The 19913-nt window shown below is 34.6% G+C and overlaps 2 protein-coding genes across 5 annotated transcripts; one reads left to right on the top strand and one right to left on the bottom strand.

The window, feature by feature from the left end:
* Positions 1-860: 860 nt before the first annotated feature.
* On the bottom strand, positions 861-6183 carry LOC132636985 (uncharacterized). Of its 3 annotated transcripts, none has more exons than XM_060354102.1 (4): positions 5882-6183; positions 4001-4041; positions 3062-3233; positions 861-1447 (listed from the first exon to the last, which is right to left on the bottom strand). In XM_060354102.1, the coding sequence occupies exons 1-4, from the start codon at positions 5931-5933 to the stop codon at positions 1164-1166; spliced, it is 549 nt and encodes a 182-aa protein (XP_060210085.1). In that variant the 5' UTR covers positions 5934-6183; the 3' UTR covers positions 861-1163. The 3 variants fall into 3 exon arrangements, with proteins under 3 accessions (XP_060210085.1, XP_060210083.1, XP_060210084.1); XM_060354100.1 differs by having other exon boundaries at positions 3062-3362; XM_060354101.1 differs by lacking the exon at positions 4001-4041 and having other exon boundaries at positions 3062-3534; positions 5882-6181.
* A 2744-nt stretch (positions 6184-8927) lies between these two features.
* On the top strand, positions 8928-17957 carry LOC132636986 (TMV resistance protein N-like). Of its 2 annotated transcripts, none has more exons than XM_060354103.1 (6): positions 8928-9097; positions 10009-10646; positions 11230-12280; positions 12853-13143; positions 16012-17115; positions 17229-17957. In XM_060354103.1, exons 2-6 carry the CDS (start codon positions 10144-10146, stop codon positions 17679-17681), a joined length of 3402 nt encoding a protein of 1133 aa, XP_060210086.1. In that variant the 5' UTR covers positions 8928-9097; positions 10009-10143; the 3' UTR covers positions 17682-17957. The 2 variants fall into 2 exon arrangements, with proteins under 2 accessions (XP_060210086.1, XP_060210087.1); XM_060354104.1 differs by having other exon boundaries at positions 8928-9092.
* Positions 17958-19913: the final 1956 nt, after the last annotated feature.

Raw genomic sequence — 19913 nt, forward strand, 5'->3', positions numbered from 1 at the left:
AATAACAATATAATTTGTATTCAATAGGAATTTCGTACACGTAATAATTTTTTGGGCACACCACAAAAAAGTTTATAATTACTTTGAGAGAGTTTCATCTTATATTCATCCCATTAATCAGAGTATCAGACCATCTATAAGACCAGATTCTTTTATGATAATACAAGATTTAAAACGTGTACTTCAGTATTTTACATTTAAAACTTTGTACTTCAGTGTTTCGTTAGCTGAGTTGGAAATTAGAGACAAATTTGTAACAGCGAAGGCTTGATTGACCCTAAACTTTAAACAGATCAAAAATAGATCATTTCGCAAATTAGAAGAGCAATTCTTTCGAAGAGTTGAATAGATTTTTCTTAACTATGATTGTCGCACTTGAAAAAAAAAAAAAAAAAAAAAATATTAACTCTGATAGAGAGAGTACCTTATTTAGAAAGGAGCTAAAGAGTCGAAAAACACAGAAAAGGAAAGTTACAAATGAATTACAGGGTGCCTTCACTGACACAGAATAACGAATTAAAAAGCGTTGTCTGTTGCCAGCTAAGTGGAGGGTATACTCGCCAGCTAAGGCCAAATTTGAAAGCCTGTTTATGTATTATGCCAATTTATTTTCACCTAATCTTTACACCAAGCTATACTTAACTTACCATGGTTAAATCAGAAACTAAGGCGAGAATACAATGTGTATTCGTTCATTAGCTATGTTTTAGTGTACGCGAAGACATGTATCGTGTATTCATTCGATTGGTATAAACACTAGGTGCGGGTAAATTTTTACCTTTAAATATAGTATAATTCATCACTTTAAAATGCATCAATTTGTCATTCACTAATATCTTATATAAATTCTAGCCTAGATCTAGAATAACAAAATAACCAATTTATAGAGGAAGAAAACACTGAAAAGTTTATACAGACTAAGTGATTCTTGGTGCCTCTTGTCAGCTACAATTCCCTTTCATTACATCTTGTCTCCAAACGATAAAACGTGCACTCACTGTCTTCGGCTCGAACTATATATACACATAATATGAGGTTACATTTTATCAAGATTTTTCAACATATGTATATATGCTAGATTACGCCACTTACAGCTAGCTTTTCAAATCCTAGATCCACGTCTAAGACTGTCAGAAATTATCGATTCAGGTACAAAAGCGAACCTATTCAATAGGACCACGACAAATCGGGCAGGGTGGATCTCTTACATCCTCATGATGTGTTCTTTCTTCCAAACAATCAGCATGGTAAATATGACCACAAACCAAAACTGCCACAACAGAGGGCTCACCGGAAGATATGTTGCTATCGAACATATAGCGTTTCTTTCTCAACGGCTTCTGACATAATCCGCAAAACAGCTTCGTGACCTTGGAAGATATTGCATTCGTTGCCAATAGATTGGATGTAACTGTTTCTGGTTTATGAAATTCAGTCTGCATACTCTCTGTTTAGAAATGGAAAGGAAGTCAAGTTAGAAGCTAAAAATAATATCAAATATGTCCAAGCTGTTTCTTAAAATTGATTGGCTGAATACACGAACAACCACTTGAACTTGTCAGCATTTTCTTTTTTCATATAGACAACTAACGTATATCTTTTACGTACCAGGAGTATTAGTTTTATTTTTACGTTTGCTTATTCTTAGATTTCTAGTACTACCTGATTGTTTTCTTTCAATTCGTTTATCTTATTATCTTGTTGCTCTTACTGCTTGTTATTAGGCACAATACATAAATAAGCCCTTTAACTTGGCGCGAGTTGGCAACTATGACCTTAAACTTTGCTAGTGCACAAATAGGCACTTAAACTTGCCAAAAATTGAACACATAAACACATATGTTGACGTGACACTGATGTGGCAGTGACATAACACTGAACAAAATTATGTGCCACGTCAGCGCCACGTCAACATTTGTGTTTACATGTTCGACTTTTGGAAAGTTTAAGTGCCTACTTGTGCACTAGCAAAGTTTAAGGTCATAGTTGCCAGCTCGCGCCAAGTTAAAGGGCTTGTTTATGTGTTTTGCCTTGTTATTAATACTTCTTTTTCATCTCTCCTTGAGCCGAGAGTCTATCGGAAATAGCCTCCCTACCCTCACAAGGTAGGGTTAAGGTCTGCATATAATCTACCCTAGACACCACCTACGGAATTATACTGCTTATGTTGTTGTTGTTATATATACAACTAATCTAGGGGCTCCACATATTGAATTTCTGAAGTTGTCAAAAATGTGCCTATTGGACATGCCCTGGTGGCATGGCAGGTTGCCTTTCCCCTAGCCATTGAGCGCTTTTTGCCTGAAAATTGGAATTTGCTACCGGAAAACTTATTTCTGGCCAAATTTTTTCAACTCCTCTGCTTCTCTGGATACAAAAGCCACTCCCTCCTCCTCCTCCCTGCCAAAAAAATGGTGTTGCTAAAACGATGGAACTTTGTCGGAATTCATCTATGCCGGTCAACTCCTCCTCCTCTCTCTCTCTCTCTCTCTTTCTCTCTCTCTCTCTCTCTCTTGGTGTCAGATTTTGACTTTTTCCTTATTTTGCTTTATGTGTCTTTTTCTCATTGGTTTTTTTTTTGTGTCACGTCAAAGGCGGGTAATGTTCACGCACTTTAGTTTGTTTTGATTGGAGTTACGTGGTCAACACCCACTTGTTTTGTAATGAACATTTTTGGTTGAATAGAATACACTATTTACCCAAAAAAAAAAAAATGCCAGATATGTGATCAATAGACACATTTTCGTCAACGAAAGTTGTTCAATAGGTCGGCCCCTAGATGGGTGTCTGAATGAATTTTTTTGGCTGGTTCAAGGGACCATCTATGTATTCAGCCAAGCAGATTCAAAAGAAAGAAAGATAAGAGAATCATTCAAGACTGATTACAATGAACGGAAATTTTGATTTACAAGGTCACATTCTACTTCCATTCTTACTATCTTACATTTGATGGCAATATAAGAACTTGGTCTCCCAGAAAAAACTAAGATCATTGTAAAGCTACTAAATATTGGTGCGAAATTTAATGATTTATTGAGAGAAAAAAGGAAAGAAGGTGCACCTGTGTCATGTCCCGAATCAGAGTTACATATACTGGCTAGCTTTAAGGACAGCTTTCCATCACAAAAAGGAGTCGTTCCACCACGGGAAGTTGATGCCTCAGCATTATCAGCAGACCTTCGTCGAGAATAATGGAGCCCATAGTAGTTACGATGATGCTTTGAACACATTGCCTGGTCAATATTTCGATGGTGAACAATAGATGATTGTTGGCATTGCATTACCTTTGAAGTATCATCTATGATATCCATAATTGATGAGAAAGACTTCACTGCTCTGCAGTCAACTTGATGAGATACCTTCTGCTTAATGTATACAAGAAAAATCCTCCAAGTAAGGTGGATAAGAAAGTTCATCACAATGCCAGCTCATTTGGTGCTTGAAGATTCTGTTTCACCTCCCAATTTTTCAAAATGAAATCTTCTCGTCTCATTTTTCACCTCCCAATTTTGTTCATGAAGACCTCCTTTTAAACTTTTAAGACGGGAATCTCACAACATTAAAATTTACAGGCAAAGTCAGGAATTTCTTGAGCCGAGGGACTATTGGAACCAGTCTCTCTACCCCACACCCCACCCTCCCCAGACCCCACGTGTGGGATCACACTAGGTATGTTGTTGTTGTTGTTGTTTTGTACATAGTGTAATTTTCTATATACGCAGTATAAATTTTTGACACAGGGTGTCCAACTAACCACCCTTCGTAGTATGTGGCTACGCCACTAATTAACATCTTAGTCAATTAATCCCAGGACATCAATATTTTTAGAGTATAGTATCAGCATGGATTGAGCTGATATATATATTTTCCTCCATTTAATATAATCCACAAAAGTTCAACAGAAGCAGACGTGTAATCATGTTAACTTTGAAGATTCAACTACGAAGCAAGAGTAGTGGATATTATTAACTACCATTGCATGACAGGAAAGAAAGCTAACCTGTTTTGAAAAAGCATCCATCCCAGGTGGAGGCAGCAGGTCTGCAGCGACATGAATAAGCGTCAAATCACGATTCAAGTGTTCGAGTGTCATTTCCAAAGGAAACTAACTATGCAAGCATACTGAATATCTACCAAAAACACTTTTTTTCTTTTTGTATGTGTTCGGTGTTGGTTGGGGGGAGGGGAACTGTGGATTGAACCAATACTGAAAGAACAACACCTATCCTAGAATTCTTTTGAGAATTTCTTATATGAAAAAGCATTGCTATTGTCATGTCAGCTTCTTCCAAGCAGACAAAACTTAATGCTGCTACACTTGAATGTAGCAAAATGATCAGAGTATTGTGGTGCGTGAAAGCAGAAGAACCTTGGACAGATGGAACAAGAAAACAACATGGGATATATAAACTAAAGATCAAAACCGTCAAATTTTCTTTAGTGTAAGTACAAAAGATAATGTACTCAATTTATGATCAAAATCATAGTTGGGCCTCCAAAATGCAAGTAATTTGAGGCGGAAGGAAAAGCAGCCTCAAGCAAATAGTTCGAGGGAAAATCGAGCCCTCGACAGTTGAAGGAAATGACAAAAGGAAGTATATCTAAAAATGGCTGCAGGCAATGAATATCAAAGTATACCAACCTTGATAACCAGTCATGAACAGTGGCAGCGCCAGGATTTTCACTAAGGGGAGTCAAAATATAAAAAAGTATAATACATGGAAAATCAAGGGGATTCAACTAGTATATATACACACAAAACAAGGTTACCTATCAATATAGTGTTATTTTTTAGCGAAGGGGTGTCTCGGTCATGATGTACAGATCAAAACATACACCACTCCCATCTAGAGTGACGACAACAACAACAACATACCCAGTGCAATCCCACAAGTGGAGTCTGGGGAGGTAAGATGTATGCAAATCTTACCTCTACCTTTATGGGGTAGAGAGGTTGTTTCCGATAGACCCTCGGCTCAAAAGAAACATAGTCAATGCAGGATTATAAGAGCAATAAGACAGCAAAATATCAAGATACATAACAAATGGAGCAACACATGGTAATACACACATAAAGATAATGATCTATGCGATACCAAAATATTACTACTACGAAAAGGAGAGAGATGGAAAGGCTAGCCCCTTACCTCTCTCACACATAGTAAGAAACTATAATCAATGCACACGTTGTCTAAAATGTTGAGAAAGGAGTGAAGTGATCAACTTCTACTGAACTACTCACAACTAATCAAATACAAATAATTTGAGAAAAGCTCAAGAAGTTAATTCGAAATAATCATCTAAAAGCCAAAGACTTAAACTTCACTCAGGAAATGGAAATGGAACTTTCTAATAAAATTCCATTCACCAAACTCTAAAAGCCTAAAAATTAATCAAAAGTTAAACCTTTAGCCCATAAGCTATTAGATAAAATGAATCTCTCCCCAGGGAAAAAAAGAACAATCTTTACTTGTCAGCAAACTGTCAACTAAAGAAAACGTCTGGCGGAGCCAAGATTTTCACTAAGATAGTTCAAAGATAAAAGATATAAACACCAAAGAAGCCAAGGAAATTCAATATCCACTATACATGCATAAAAATAACTTTAACCTTCAATATACTGTGTAATTATAAATTACGAAGCTATGCCCCCCACCCAGCCCCACCCCACCCCACCCCACCAAATCCCCCTTAAACACCTTTTTGGAGCATTACATAATTCCAAGTAAATTACAACACAAAGTAAAATGCTAATTAAACAGTCACACAAATGCTGAAAATTCTTCTGATCAAGAAAATAAGACAACAGAGAGAACATTTAAAGCAAAAGAAATAAAAACACTAAAAAGAATAATCATTTTAAGCAAGAACCAATTTTTACCTGTTGGAGTAGTAGTCTTATTGAGATCAGTTCTTCTCTTTCTCTTCCCCATATATATATTATACACACACACCCAAAAAGCTAATTATATGTGAAATGTAAAAATCTGAGTGTAAGATGAATGCATAAGATTAATTAATTAAGCAAAATCAATGGCTATTAAGCAACTAATTTTCTAGGGGTTTTGAGTAATTAATAGCTTGATTTGAGCAAGGACACGATGGTACGGAATATAAATGTCACAGAAAAGACATGGGAAGAGAAAGAGTATAGACGTGTCAATGCTCACAAGTTGCAATTTACTTTGATTCTCTTACTTTTTATTTGTTTTTATTTTTTTATTTTTTATTAGGCGTGCGAATAAAGTGTAACGGAAAAGAAAAACGAGTTATTATAAGATATTAGATACTTAATACATAAACAAACTCTTAAATTTGACCTCAGATAGGAAATATATCCTTCAATTTGAGATGTACACAGTAGACACTTCAACTCGTTTTCACTTTGTCAGTTGAACACATCAACTCACAAAATAATCATCTAGACGCGTCATGTGACTCACGTCAGCATTTGTGTTTATATGTTCAACTTTATACAAGTTGAGGTGCCTACTTGTACACACCTAAAGTTGGAGGGCATAGTTGTCAGCTGAGATCAAGTTTGTGGGCTTGTTTATGTGTTATCTCTACTTTTAATGATTTGAGATTTTATGGAAAAATCATGCGAGCTTAGCTCAAAACGGACAATATAACACTATATTAAAAATATCATTAAGTTGTTTTAGCCCAACACTTCTTTTCTTTGTTCATTTTTCTTCGTCAAATCTCCATATCCTTTCTAAATTAATTACTTGATCACTTCCTTATGCAAGGAAGACGAAATTAATATTAATGATAGTGTTAAGACTGCACATCAAAAATACTATTTTTTGAGGGATTTTTAGGAATGCAGAAAAAAAAGAGTGTGCAAGTAAGATGAAGCTCGTGTCAAATCTCACTACAGAACTACTGTACATAAAATAAGATCTTAAAAAAAAGATATTTAATGATTTAGAAGTGAAATTTGATTGCTTACTTGTTCTTAAGCTTATCAATGAAGATAATATACAACGTCATATCTTACTGCTATTACTAAAGATTGTAAATATTTGATGAAAGTGAGCAAATTCAGTATAAAACACATCTGCAGGGAGACAGACAGATGTGCAATTTTTCTTGCGAGCAAAAGCCACAGACATGCACAAGATTTCTTAATCTATAAAAATGCGTCCAAGGAAATAAAATTTTGGCTATAATGACTTTGTGAAAAAAATAGTACAACTTGAATAACTTTGATAATACAAAATAACATAAATGACTTTCATAAATACTTATTATAGTTGAATGGTTATATAACTTCTTTTTAGTTTTCCATTCGGTGTCCGATAATCACATTGGGATTCCGACTAATTCAGATTCGCGCTGCTTAAGACCTATTTAAGGGTAAGAGCTCCGTAACAAGATCTTTTTGGATTTAATTTCTAAGATGGTCACTTAACTAAAGTTAGCTCTCCTCGAAAGTAACTTTTCTTTGTTTTATAACCCAAAAAGTCACTTAACTCTTAATATTTGGGAAAAACCTATTATTAGGCCGTATTTAAAAAATATTTGCAGGCTAGTAGCAACATTAGTCAGTTATCATTGCATCACAACTAATCATTAACACATAAAATAACTCCCAAATAAAAGTCCCTAAATTTTAGTTGGATCCTATTTTTTTCGATCAAAGTTTTATCTCCCACAGCAGCCATTCCATTCTCTTTTGTCATTTCCTTTTATCGTGTCTTTCTTTCTTATTTTCTTTTTATACATGCAAATTCTTCCTTTTTGTTCCTTTCTTTGAATATTAACATTTTAATTTAACATGTTATAACTTTAATTGGTGGTACTTACACATTTTCTATTTCAATATATATGTAATAAAACATGTATTAGTGGTATGTATGTATGTATGTATGTATGTATTATTATTATTATTATTATTATTATTATTATTATTATTATTATTATTATTATTATTATTATCATCATCATCATCATTATATACACACATACTATGTGTATCTTTATTATACCATATGGTCATATATGTTATACCATGCATATTTAATCATACCGTGTTTGTATTATATGTTATACCATGCATATTTTATTATACCACATATGTATTTATATGTTATATCATGTATATTTTTATTATACCATGTATATGCATGGCATAACATATACTATAACCAAACTAAAAACAAGGATCATTAATGGCAAACAAATTTCTTAAATAGTGGAGAAAATAATGATGAAAGTGAAAAGATTAGGATTATTAGTCGTATAGTAATTTTTTAATTAGTGAAAAAGATGATGATGAAAGAGAAAATGATATGATTAATCAAGCTTTAAAATAAATTTCTTAATTAGTGGTCCTTCTTTATCCGTGAGTTATCTTAAGAATTAAGATTTGCTAATTCGTAAAAAGTTCTGTCATTTTAGGAATAAACAAAAAGACTGTCATTTATAATAGTACTCTTAGAGAAGTGATTTATCGCTTAAAATCTCTTGATATTTTACCTACAAAATCATCCAAATAATTTAGGTGATTTTCATTGAAATTTGCTGACATAATTTTTTTTATTTTAAGCCAAAATTTTAAAAAATAAAAGGTACCAATTTTATTAAATCGCCCACTTGACCCGACCCGCTAAAACTATATGGGTCAAATATATAGTTGACTCATACAATTTCTACGGATCTAGCCAAGTGTGGCCGGTGAATAAATTGATTAAAATAGATAGTTTTCTATTTTAAAAAAAAAATCATCTAAATTAGTTCGGTGACTTTATAGGTGAAATATAATAACCTTTAAGTTATAAAATTAAAAAAATATATAACTATAGTTGAATGACCATCTAAAATATTAACATTTTTTTTTTTTTTGGTACTTAAACCTCGAACCCGAACCAAATAAACAAATAAACACTAAGTTATATACTATTATCACGATAGCAATATTTGCTCACGAATAAATTAATCAACCATTAAGCATATTCAGCTTAATCATTAAAGCATCGCCAGTCTCCTCTCTCTCCTACGGGTCAACCAGTAAGCATATTAAGCTTAATCAAGAAAAAATAGCTCCTTTATGCAAAATCTTCCACTTCTCAAGCTTAATCAACTAAGTAAGGTAAATCAGTTGTGTTTTATTAATTTTGGATGATTGTACCTATTGTGTTGTTAGTTAAATCCACACGCTGACCCACTAAAGTAATCTAAGGTCTAATGATTTTTTTCAACGAACTAATTGCTGCTTTTTGTCCTCTTATTAAATAAACAAGTGGTGTTCTTTCATGTCAATTGTTTGAATTTTATCGAAGAGTTGGATAAAATTTGGACCTTTGTTTTGGCTTTAAAAATCAGAGAGGAGAGATTAATGGAAAAGGAAAGAGAAGTGAATAACCATAAATGAAATTGTTTTACTGTATTTGTGAGTCTGGTTCTTAGATTATGGTGTGATCGAGTAATTTTAAGTGAAATTGATGATTTGAGGTCAATTTGGGGGAAATCGTTAATTTGAGGGTATATTTAGCCTTAATGTGAAACGGAGGGTAAATTTAGCTAATAAAACAAAGTAGAAGGGTGTATTTCCCAAAAGAAAATGACAATTTCTTTAGAAGATAGTGAAGCAACATTTTGACCTTTGTTAATATTTGACCCAACCATGCCCCTATCGTATATGCCCTTATTTCACACGGAACCTAACGCAGCATAATTAGAAGACTAATTGGAGGGCAGTTATGAGCCCTAGGGCTTTGGTGTAGTAGTAAGAGCGCAACTTGTGACGTGAGGGTTAAGCGCATGTGACGGGCTCTAACCCTATCGCGAAACAAAAAAAGCCTGGTTATTAAGTGAAGAAGGGTAGAGGGGCGGGTCCATCATCCACCGAGTATCGGTTATTGAAAAAAAAGATAATGAAGCAACTTGGAATGTCACTAAATCTGATGTAGTTGTCTTAATATTCTGTTTCACAATATGACTAAGATATAGCTTTTTGGAATAATCTAATTTATTGTTTTGTTTGTTTATTGTTTTGTTTAGTGATTCTGGAGTAAATTTAGCTCTTTAGAAGGCAGCTTTCAGTAAATTGTTGAGGAAGTGCAAAAGCAGGTCATTCAGTCTTTGGCAATTCGGAGGATAGAAAAGTTCTCCAATTTCCACTTTAGTTGGATAAAGATGTCATTTGCCTCTTCTAGTTCGTTACCACCTTTCGAACAGTGGGAAAATGATGTGTTTTTGAGTTTTAGAGGTGAAGACACGCGTCAGACCTTTGTGGCTCACCTTTACAGACAATTAACTCGGGATGGAATCAAGACCTTCAAGGATGATGAAACACTAGAACGAGGTGCATCGATTTCACCTCAACTTGTCAGTGCCATTAAACTGTCAAGGTTTGCCATTATCATCTTCTCAAAGAACTATGCTTCGTCCAAATGGTGCTTGGATGAGCTGGTGAAGATCATGGAGTGTAGAGATGAACTTGGGCAGAAAGTTGTACCAGTGTTCTATGACATAAGTCCATCGGAAGTACGCTCCCGGAAAAATAGTTTTGCTAAAGCCTTCTCCAAATATGAGGAAGATTTCAAGGACGACACTGAGAAGGTGCATAAATGGACGAAAGCCTTAAGTGAAGCAGCCAATTTGTCAGGCCATGATCTGCATGGGAGTACTTACAATGGGTCAGTAGCTATTTAACTTGGCATTAAAGTTCCTGATCTTTCTGCAAAGATAACGTTGAGCATTTCTTGGATAATGGATGCATTTGCACATTGAACTTTTATTCCTACACTTCTTTAGTCTTGGGCTAGGAAGCAAAAATACTAATGTGCTAATTACTCTGTGTAAATCTTGAATTTATTGACACCAGCCATCTACTCCTTCACCTTTAATACCTGTAAAATACACAGGTTAGCTAAAGTTCTCTCGTTCTAATAAGTAAGGTGATTACAATTCTTCTTGCTTAACAATAATTAAAAAAAAGTAAGGTGATTACTATCCTTTTGTTCTTATAATTCCTGTGTAATCCTATTTGATGATACCAATTATGTCAGCAGTCTCTGGATATATTTTGTTGTTCTTTTTATTTTTTATTTTTTATGAAGTAATTGATTCATTCATAAAAGGCATCCAAAAGATGCAAAATTTTACAAGTAGAATATTCTGTTGTTTTATTTTGCTGGATTGTGCTTTATTTAAGTATCTGCGTATCTTTCTTATTAACTCTTTTTCTTAGATTGTCATTGTCTTCTCTCTCTTGTGCAGAAATGAGTCTCGGTGCATTGAACATATTGTGAAAGAGATTGCTAATAAGTTGTGCCAAAAGTCAATGATCAGTGACACTCTAGTTGGTGCAGAATCACAAATTCAGGCTGTAAGCTCGCTGTTGATGATGGAATGTGAAGATGTTCGATTTATTGGGATCTGGGGGATGGGTGGTATTGGCAAGACCACCATTGCAAGTGCCATTTTTCATAGATTTTCTCATCAATTCGAAGGTGCTTGCTTTGTTGCAAACATTAAAGATCAAGTTAAACAGGGATTGCTGTCTCTGCAAAAGACTCTGCTTACTAAGGTATTGACCAGTGAGTCTGTGAATCTTGCTGATGAGTATGGTGGGATTGATATGATAAGAAAAAGGCTTGGCTTTAAGAAGGTTCTGGTAGTTCTTGATGATGTGGATCATCAAGACCAGTTGGATAGGCTAGCTGGAGCCCATGATTGGTTCGGTAAAGGTAGCAGAGTTATTATTACTGCAAGGGACGAGCACTTGCTATTGGACTGTGACGACACTTACAGAGTTTGTTTACTTGCTATAGCTGAAGCAACTCTACTATTTAGTCGGCATGCTTTTAAAGAGACATTTCCAGTCAATGGTTTTGAGCAGTTCTCTCACCGAGTTGTAAAGTATGCTGGTGGCCTTCCCCTGGCGCTTAAAGTCTTGGGTTCCTTCCTTCGTGGACGGAACATGAAGCAGTGGAGGAGTGCACTAGATGCACTGCGAGATATTCCTAGTGATGGAATCATTTCAAAGCTTAAGATAAGTTATGATGGACTAGGGGATGCAGAGAAGCAAGTTTTTCTAGACTTAGCATGTGCATTTTTAAGAACTCCTGGTTATGTTTTGAAAAAACTATTCACTGAAATAATGATTGATGTCCTGGTTGAGAAGTCCCTCCTTTTGGTTCAATCATCTGGTAAGATTGAGATGCATGATTTGATTCGAGAAATGGGCTGGCGTATTGCAAGGCAAGAATGCCCTAGGCGCCGGATATGGCTTCGTGAGGATATTGCTGATATTTTTTCTGAAAATAAGGTAGCAATTTATCCTGATAAATTTTACACTCATTATAAGCCATCACAATTTACAAAATTCTGCTCTGGCCTTTAGGAAATAAGGCTAAAAAACATTTTTTACCATAAACATTTTAAGCTTATAAATGAGACTGAAAAGCATTTCCCAACCCTACATGTATTAAACATTTAAAATACCCAACTAATTAGAAATTGAGGCATCATTAAAGAGTAAATTTCATAGATGGTCTCCTAATTAAACTTCTAATTAAAAATCCTGATTCCTCTCTTGTTTGTTGAGTCCACAAATTAATGTTTTGAAAAATAACAATCAGTATACTGTTTCTTTCTTGAAATGTTTGTCTCGTTAAAAAATTTAGATTCAAGTAAATTGATCTTTAATTAATAGTTTTAAGCATACACATTCGTCATTTTTATATTCATAAAGCGTTAAATTCAAGTATCATATTCTTTTCTTAAAGCATTACTGAATCATCATATTCTTCTTTTCATAAAGCATTAAATTTAATTATCATGTGCAAGCATAAAAAAATCACTAGTACTTTCTCTGTTAATGCTTTTGAATCCTTACAGGGCGGAGAAGCAATAGAAAGCATACAAATGCTGTCGAAGTCCAACTCAGAGGAAGATACTGTACACCTGAGCAATGAAGTCTTCAAGCATATGAAGCAACTAAGAATATTTGCATCATGGTCTCAGAACAACTTGATGCATGACCCCATTAATTATCTTCCTAACAGCTTATGCTGGTTAATTTGGTCATATTATCCTTCACCATCTTTGCCAAAAGATTTCGAACCATCAAAGCTGGTGGTGCTTAGTATGCGGTATAGTTATGTGATTAACCTCTGGGAAGGGTCAAAGGTATGATGTCACTCAATACTATTTTTTCCCCGTTATCTTTGAGCAGGGGTGTGCATTATTCGGATTAAACCGAAAAATCAAACCGAATTTTAATTTGGATTGATTTTTTGGTTTGGTTTCGAATTAAGATATTAAGAATATTGATTTTTTTTGTTCAATTTCGGATATATTATTATTATTATTATTTTTAATTATTTTTATTATTATTATTATTACTATATATAAGGGACAATCAAGGGGTTTTTGTAGTCCTCACAAAAGTTTTCATATTAATGTCATACTTTTCAATTAATTACTTCTAGGTCTTGAACTTATTTTTTTAAGTTAAATTTGCTGGAAAGGTAAAGGTAAAGTGTGTCGATGGAACTTCGGGTATAGTTCAGGGGGGTTTGGAAATGTATTTATGTACTTTTAAATATAGAGTTTTTCAAATAATCATCTTATATGGCGCAATCGAATAACCAAATCGAAAAAAACCGCATAGAAAAGAGAAAAAATGAACCAAAACAAATTTATTTTGATTCGGATTGGATTGTACTTTTTTTTTTTAATACTGAAAACCAAACAATATAAAACTGTACCAAAAAACTGAATGCACACCCCAATCTTTGATCCCTCTGCAAATATATAGTTAAGACCATATTTTCATCTGTGATTTAAGGTACAAAAATTGTAACTAACTATCCATACATACAAAAGACATGAGTTTAATGGGGATGAGGCATAAGTGACCCTGACCTTTACCCAAATTTTCAAAACACTTTAATTTTACAGATTCTATTACCCCCTAAACTATTTTAATACAGAATAAATGCCACCTTGAGCGTTGACGTGGCAACAACAACAACAACAACAACAACAACCCAGTGAAATCCCACATCGTAGGGTTTGGGGAGGGTAGAGTGTACGCAGACCTGACTCCTACCAAGGTAGGACGGCTGTTTCCGAAAGACCCCCGGCTCAATAAAAGCATAAAAAGAAGTCAGATAAGGTTAAGAAATTCGGATAAGAGATTTAAAGCGATATGGAAATGAAATAATGCAAGCGACACAGATAATACAGGATAATCAGAGCACAGAAAATAACCGATAATAGCAGAAATCAGAGCAGATGACACAGGATAACCAAAGCACAGGAAATAACACATAATAGCAGAAATCGGAGCACAAGAAATTATATTGCAATAATGCGACTACTAATAAGAACGGATAACGAGACTATCTACTAGCCTTCTACCCTAATTTGGGTCCTCCAAACCCTCCTATCTAAGGTCATGTCCTCGGTAAGCTGTAATTGCGCCATGTCGTGTCTAATTACCTCTCCCCAAAACTTCTTCGGCCTACCCCTACCTCGTCTGAAACCATCTATGGCCAACCTCTCACACCTCCGCACTGGGGCATCTGTATCTCTCCTCTTCACATGCCCAAACCATCTCAATCTCGCTTCTCGTATCTTGTCTTCCACCGAGGCCACCCCCACCTTATCCCGAATATCCTCATTCCTAATCCTGTCACTCCTGGTGTGACCACACATCCATCTCAACATTCTCATCTCGGCAACTTTCATCTTTTGAACAAGAATTTATTGTGCAAGAAGCATAAATATATCAATTTTTATTATTTTAAGCATTTGTTATTCAATTTCGATCCACCATGTGGGCTTCACTCCTCCACCACCAGGCAGAGGCGGATTTAAAGAGGGCCTAACACCCTCGGCAAAAAATTACAGTGTATATATAGGGTAAATTTTTTGTGTTTATGTGCATATATTAACTTTTGAACACCCTAAAAAAAAGCAAAAGGTTGGCTCAAGCGGTCCAAGGTGTTCAAAATTGTCTCTAGCGTCATAGGTTCGATTCCCATCACAACATTATTTTTTAGATTTTTCCGAAGTCAAAAGAGCGATTAGGTTGAAAACCGCAAACTTGAGTGTTGACATTTCGCTCTTTCTTAGCTGTTCTTGTTCGATGATTATCTTGACCGGCAGGATCCAAGTGGTAGATGTCCCAGTGACGTCAACTCAAGGAAGATTCAAGGGGTTAACTTTTTTTTCTTTTCCCGAACCCCATGAGTGAAAACCCTGAATCCGCCACTGACCAGGTCGCTGCCCTCAGCGGCCTTCCACCACAAAAGCCTAGTCTCATCTTTAAATTACACACTTTCACCACTAGTTCCACCGTGAACCACCTGTTAAACAATCATCACCAGTTTTTCTATTTTCCTTCGTAGCTCCGCAATCTGTTTGGGGTTTCTATTGGTTGGTTTGAGAAAAAATAACAAATACCCAAATTAACAATCTGTTTATTGAAGAACACCCAGATGGAAAAAATCAAGAAGATTTACAGGGGAGACAGTATTAGAACTGAGGGTGGTGTTCTTCCTCCTCTATATTGCCCTCCACTTTTACATTCCCACTGTTCTTTTTTTTTAATCCAATTTTTTTTCTTCAATTTTTTTTACACAGATCATAAAGGATTGATTCAAGCCTTTAAAGTTTTGATTTTTGATAATTGAATATTAAAAGAGCATTGGAAACATCATCTAATAAGCTAGACCTTTGATAGTTTATTGGAAAATAAACAATAAGAAGGAAATGAAATAGATTTTAAAAAAAAATTAAAAAAAGTATGAAATTACACGTGGCAGTGCGTGTATTCCAATTCTTACCAAGAATTTGGTTCTCCTTGCCATGTCAACATTAAGGTGAAATATATTATGTTTTAAAAAAGTTTAGGGAAGATAATAGGACCTCTGTAAAAATAGGACTCTGTAAAAGTAAAGCGTGTCTCTGAAACTTCGAGTTACTTATGCCTTATCCCAATTTAATGTTATAATTGTGTTCATATATTTCATTTCTTGTTCAAAACAGCGTTTAAACAGGTTGACCCTTCTTGATTTGATTGGCTCCCGTGAATTAATTCAAATTCCAGACCTATCGGGATCTCCAAATTTGGAGAGGCTAATCCTACCTGAATGTATTCGGCTTGAAGAGGTCCACCCATCTGTTGGAGCCCTCAAAAAGCTTATTAAATTAGATGTGAGAGATTGCAAAAAACTTGAAAGGCTTCCCACTATGTTACAGTCGGGGGTTGAAGTTCTAAATTTTTCTGGTTGTCGGAGTTTGAGAAAATTTCCAGAAATTCAACAGAATGTAATTCGCTTAACAGAATCAACATCAGCATTTGAACATGGGAATATCCGGGGCTCTCTAGATTTGAGCGGCTGCAGTAACATTGAAACACTCCCTAGAAGCATTTGCAGGTTGAAAACATTGAGGTTTCTTTACCTCAATCGCTGTACCAAACTAAAGAACTTGCCAGAAGACGTTTGCGATCTGGAACACTTGGAGGGGCTTGATGCAAGTGAAACTTCGATCTGGTGCATCCCAAATTCCATCACACGCTTGGAGAAACTAAAGTTCTTATCTTTCCGAAAAGTACCTAAGTTTTTTCATGAGAGCGAGTTATGCAGTTGGGGATGTTTTTCCCAACTTGATTTGAACTTTCAGCTGCCCAGTATTTTACCATCTGGCACACTTACAAGTCTGGATCTTAGTGCTTGCAACTTAGTTGATGGCAGTATTCCTGAATGTCTCGGATGGTTTGCCGCACTATTGACCTTAAACCTTAGCAGAAATAGCTTCACCTATTTACCTAAAAGCATTTCACTACTTTACAGCCTCCGATTCCTTGACATAACCTATTGTGAAAAGCTTAAAGAGCTGCCAGAGCTTCCTCCACGTATAATGGAACTGTTTGCAGATGATCGCTTTGCTTTGCAGAGCATTCCAACACTACCAGCCATGTACAAAGAGCTGTACTTGGTCTCCTTTGCTAACCTGAAGTTGCAAGAGATGTGGTGTAATTCACACAGAGAAAGTTTTGGTGCGCAGATGACAAACTGTCCAAGGGAGAATATGACTGACATGCTAGAAGACATTCTCCTTCCATTTTTGTCAATGGTACAGCAAAAGGTATGCTTCTCGTGTCTGCCTATAAACTTTTTGAGATTATAAACATGATGCAATCTTTTTCATTGTAGATGTTTAGAAAATGAACTAATCGTGCAACATTAATATTGGTGTAGTTGGTTTTCGATGACCCGCACAGAGGAGGGATATTTTGTATTGCCTTCCCTCGAAGTGATCCACGTCATGAGGTTCCTTCGTGGTTCATGTATTCTGCGAAATGTGCAAAGGCGATGTGCTTCAATCTTAACAAACACTGGTACAGTGATACGTTTCTGGGAATTGCTATTTATTGTCAGCTTCCATTCTTAAATGATGAATCGCCAAAAGACCCGAGTTTATCATTCAGTATGTTTCGTAGTGTACAGGTCACTATAAAATTGGTGCCAGAACGTGCTTCTATTGATCAACAACCTCTTGAAAAAATAATTCGTCTGTCAGTGTCGAGAGTAGTTGCATGTGGCAGTTTTGACTGCTTTATTTTCTTTCAAGTGGATATGAGTAAGGTGCATCGCAAAGGAAAAGGTAAAGATACTATGGTAAATGATTCTGTAGATTTGAGGTATCTATAGGTCCCTGTATTCCATTACATTTGGGAGTTCATTTAGTATATGCTGATGATAGTGAGGAGATGAGGTTGAAATCTTGTCCGTCCCAGGGGAAATAAGTCATTTTTATGAGACACTGATCTTTTTATGCTTGAAAGAGCTGTTTCTGTTCCCTTATAAGTCATTTCCACTGCACTGTCGAACAACTGTTAATTTCAATGTTTTCGATGTTGAGCACACTATAGAATTTCATTAGAACAAAAGATACATTTCATATGATACTTAGGCAAAGTTAAATAACTTTTTGGTTACTAAAGAAAGGTGTTTAGTGGCTTTTTGTGAACACTTGAGCCAAGTCCATTGGCTTTTTTCTATAAGAAGAATGTAATGACTTTCTTTTATACTCAGACAAATTTAAGTGATTCTTTTATCACGAAAAATAATTAAGTAACTTTGAAATAATAAAATAAAAATTAAGGTTGAATACATTGATAACCCTTAAATTTACTCATAATATTCTATAGACACTTGAACAACAACTTATTTCAATTGAGCACATGAACACATGATGAAATATTCTTATTAAGTACGCTCAGCTCAAATTTTGGAAAAGTTTATGTGCGTGTTCTCAAACGCTCATTACGTATATAAGTTAATCATACAAAATATGATTATCTTATTTTTAGAACTTATGGGTGTAATTCATGTTTCATGTTTTTTTTTTTTAAAGTAAAACATGTTTTGTAAAACTATGATCAAATACATTTTCAAAATTTGAAAAACTTCACTCAATCAAGTTTTTCAAATTCTTTTGACAATCTATGGCCAAATGCTAGCTAAAATCTTTTCTTATCTCAAAGGGATTCAACAATTTATGCATCACAACAACAACATACCTTGTGAAATCTCACACGTGGGGTTAGGGGAAGGTAGAGTGTATGCAGACCTTGTCTCTTACATGAGAGGTAGAGAGACTATTTTCGGTAGATCCTTAGCACAAGGACAAGCAAGAATATCACCTAAGTCAATAATTAATTAATATGTCCTTTCACTTTAACTTGTGAGTTATGATTAAATTGTTTGATTTGATTTTTCTGGGCTTCTAATTCACCTCTATGTTACTCCTACAACGTAGTAACTTAATTTTTTCCCTGAAAAAGTATAAACTCATTCTTTTTGCATATATTAAATTATAAAACAAATAGAAAAGACAAGAATTACTCTATGTCTGGACTGTATCTAAATCTATGTGATTGGGATGATTTGACTGTTTCACTTTTCAACAGCGTATGACAAACGAGTCTGCCAATTTTTTTAAAAAAAAAAAAGAAAAAGAAAATAAATGTATTTTAGTTAAGACGTTGTAGTCAATTTAGATATCTATTTTTATAGGTATATAAATATTTCATATTTGAATGAGTTGTGCCAAAAAAAAAAAAAAAACTAAAAGTGAAGAATATGCTGATTCCTAAATGATTTGTCACGTGTTGATATTGACTATGCATTTATATTTTAGTACGCATATTTGTTTCTATGCTAAAGACAAAAATTGAAATGATTAGGACTCGTTATGTCCTTATCTATACTTGGAGGTACTAATGTAAAAAGAAAAGTTGATATAAAGAGCAAAACTATTGTCTTCACAAAAATATATCACTGTCTTCTCTTTTTGTCCAAAAGATAAATGTTAAATCCCATGTTTATCTTCAAAGGGCTAATTTGGTGATGAAAGATCATAATTTGAATTATAGTGTTAAATTTTTATTTACGATTTTAATTTCATAAAAAGATAAAACAGTCAGAAAAAAAGAGAAATGTCAAAAGGATTACAACTGACTGACTTCAATCAACACATTTTCCCTTCATACAGTACACAACTAAATGACTTCGCAATCTAAGTGTATTTTTTTCTTTATTATAACATAGGCCTTCATCGAGCTTTCGTCATTTCGCTTATAGACAAAGACTTAGCGTCGTTGTCACTCATGATTTGGTATAGAGCTGTGTAATCATGATACTTATGAGTTATGAGATCGTAATAGGTCTTTTGAATTCCCTCTTCCCGACTCTTTGGAGAAGCCTATTAACTTTGTAAGGTTAAAACTCAACCTCTTTGATATTTACACCAAACAAAATAAATTTAGGATATCTGTAATTCACCACACATTTATCACTTAATCATAATTAAGTGATATGTATTTTACTATAATTTTTAACAACTAAAGTTTAACTGTTAGTGTGTAAATATGGAATATG

Source organism: Lycium barbarum, chromosome 4, assembly GCF_019175385.1.
Source record: "Lycium barbarum isolate Lr01 chromosome 4, ASM1917538v2, whole genome shotgun sequence".
Taxonomy (NCBI): domain Eukaryota; kingdom Viridiplantae; phylum Streptophyta; class Magnoliopsida; order Solanales; family Solanaceae; genus Lycium; species Lycium barbarum.

Bases quoted from the DNA above. Each gene is read 5' to 3' on its own strand.
- LOC132636985 (XM_060354100.1), bottom strand. From the start codon at position 5,933: ATGGGGAAGAGAAAGAGAAGAACTGATCTCAATAAGACTACTACTCCA. The intron at 3,363-4,000 runs GTTAGCTTTCTT...TACATTAAGCAG, and splicing joins TGGATGCTTTTTCAAAACAG to AAGGTATCTCATCAAGTTGA. The intron at 1,448-3,061 runs GTGCACCTTCTT...ATTTCTAAACAG, and splicing joins TGATTCGGGACATGACACAG to AGAGTATGCAGACTGAATTT.
- LOC132636986 (XM_060354103.1), top strand. From the start codon at position 10,144: ATGTCATTTGCCTCTTCTAGTTCGTTACCACCTTTCGAACAGTGGGAA. The intron at 10,647-11,229 runs GTCAGTAGCTAT...TCTCTTGTGCAG, and splicing joins CATGGGAGTACTTACAATGG to AAATGAGTCTCGGTGCATTG. The intron at 12,281-12,852 runs GTAGCAATTTAT...GAATCCTTACAG, and splicing joins ATATTTTTTCTGAAAATAAG to GGCGGAGAAGCAATAGAAAG.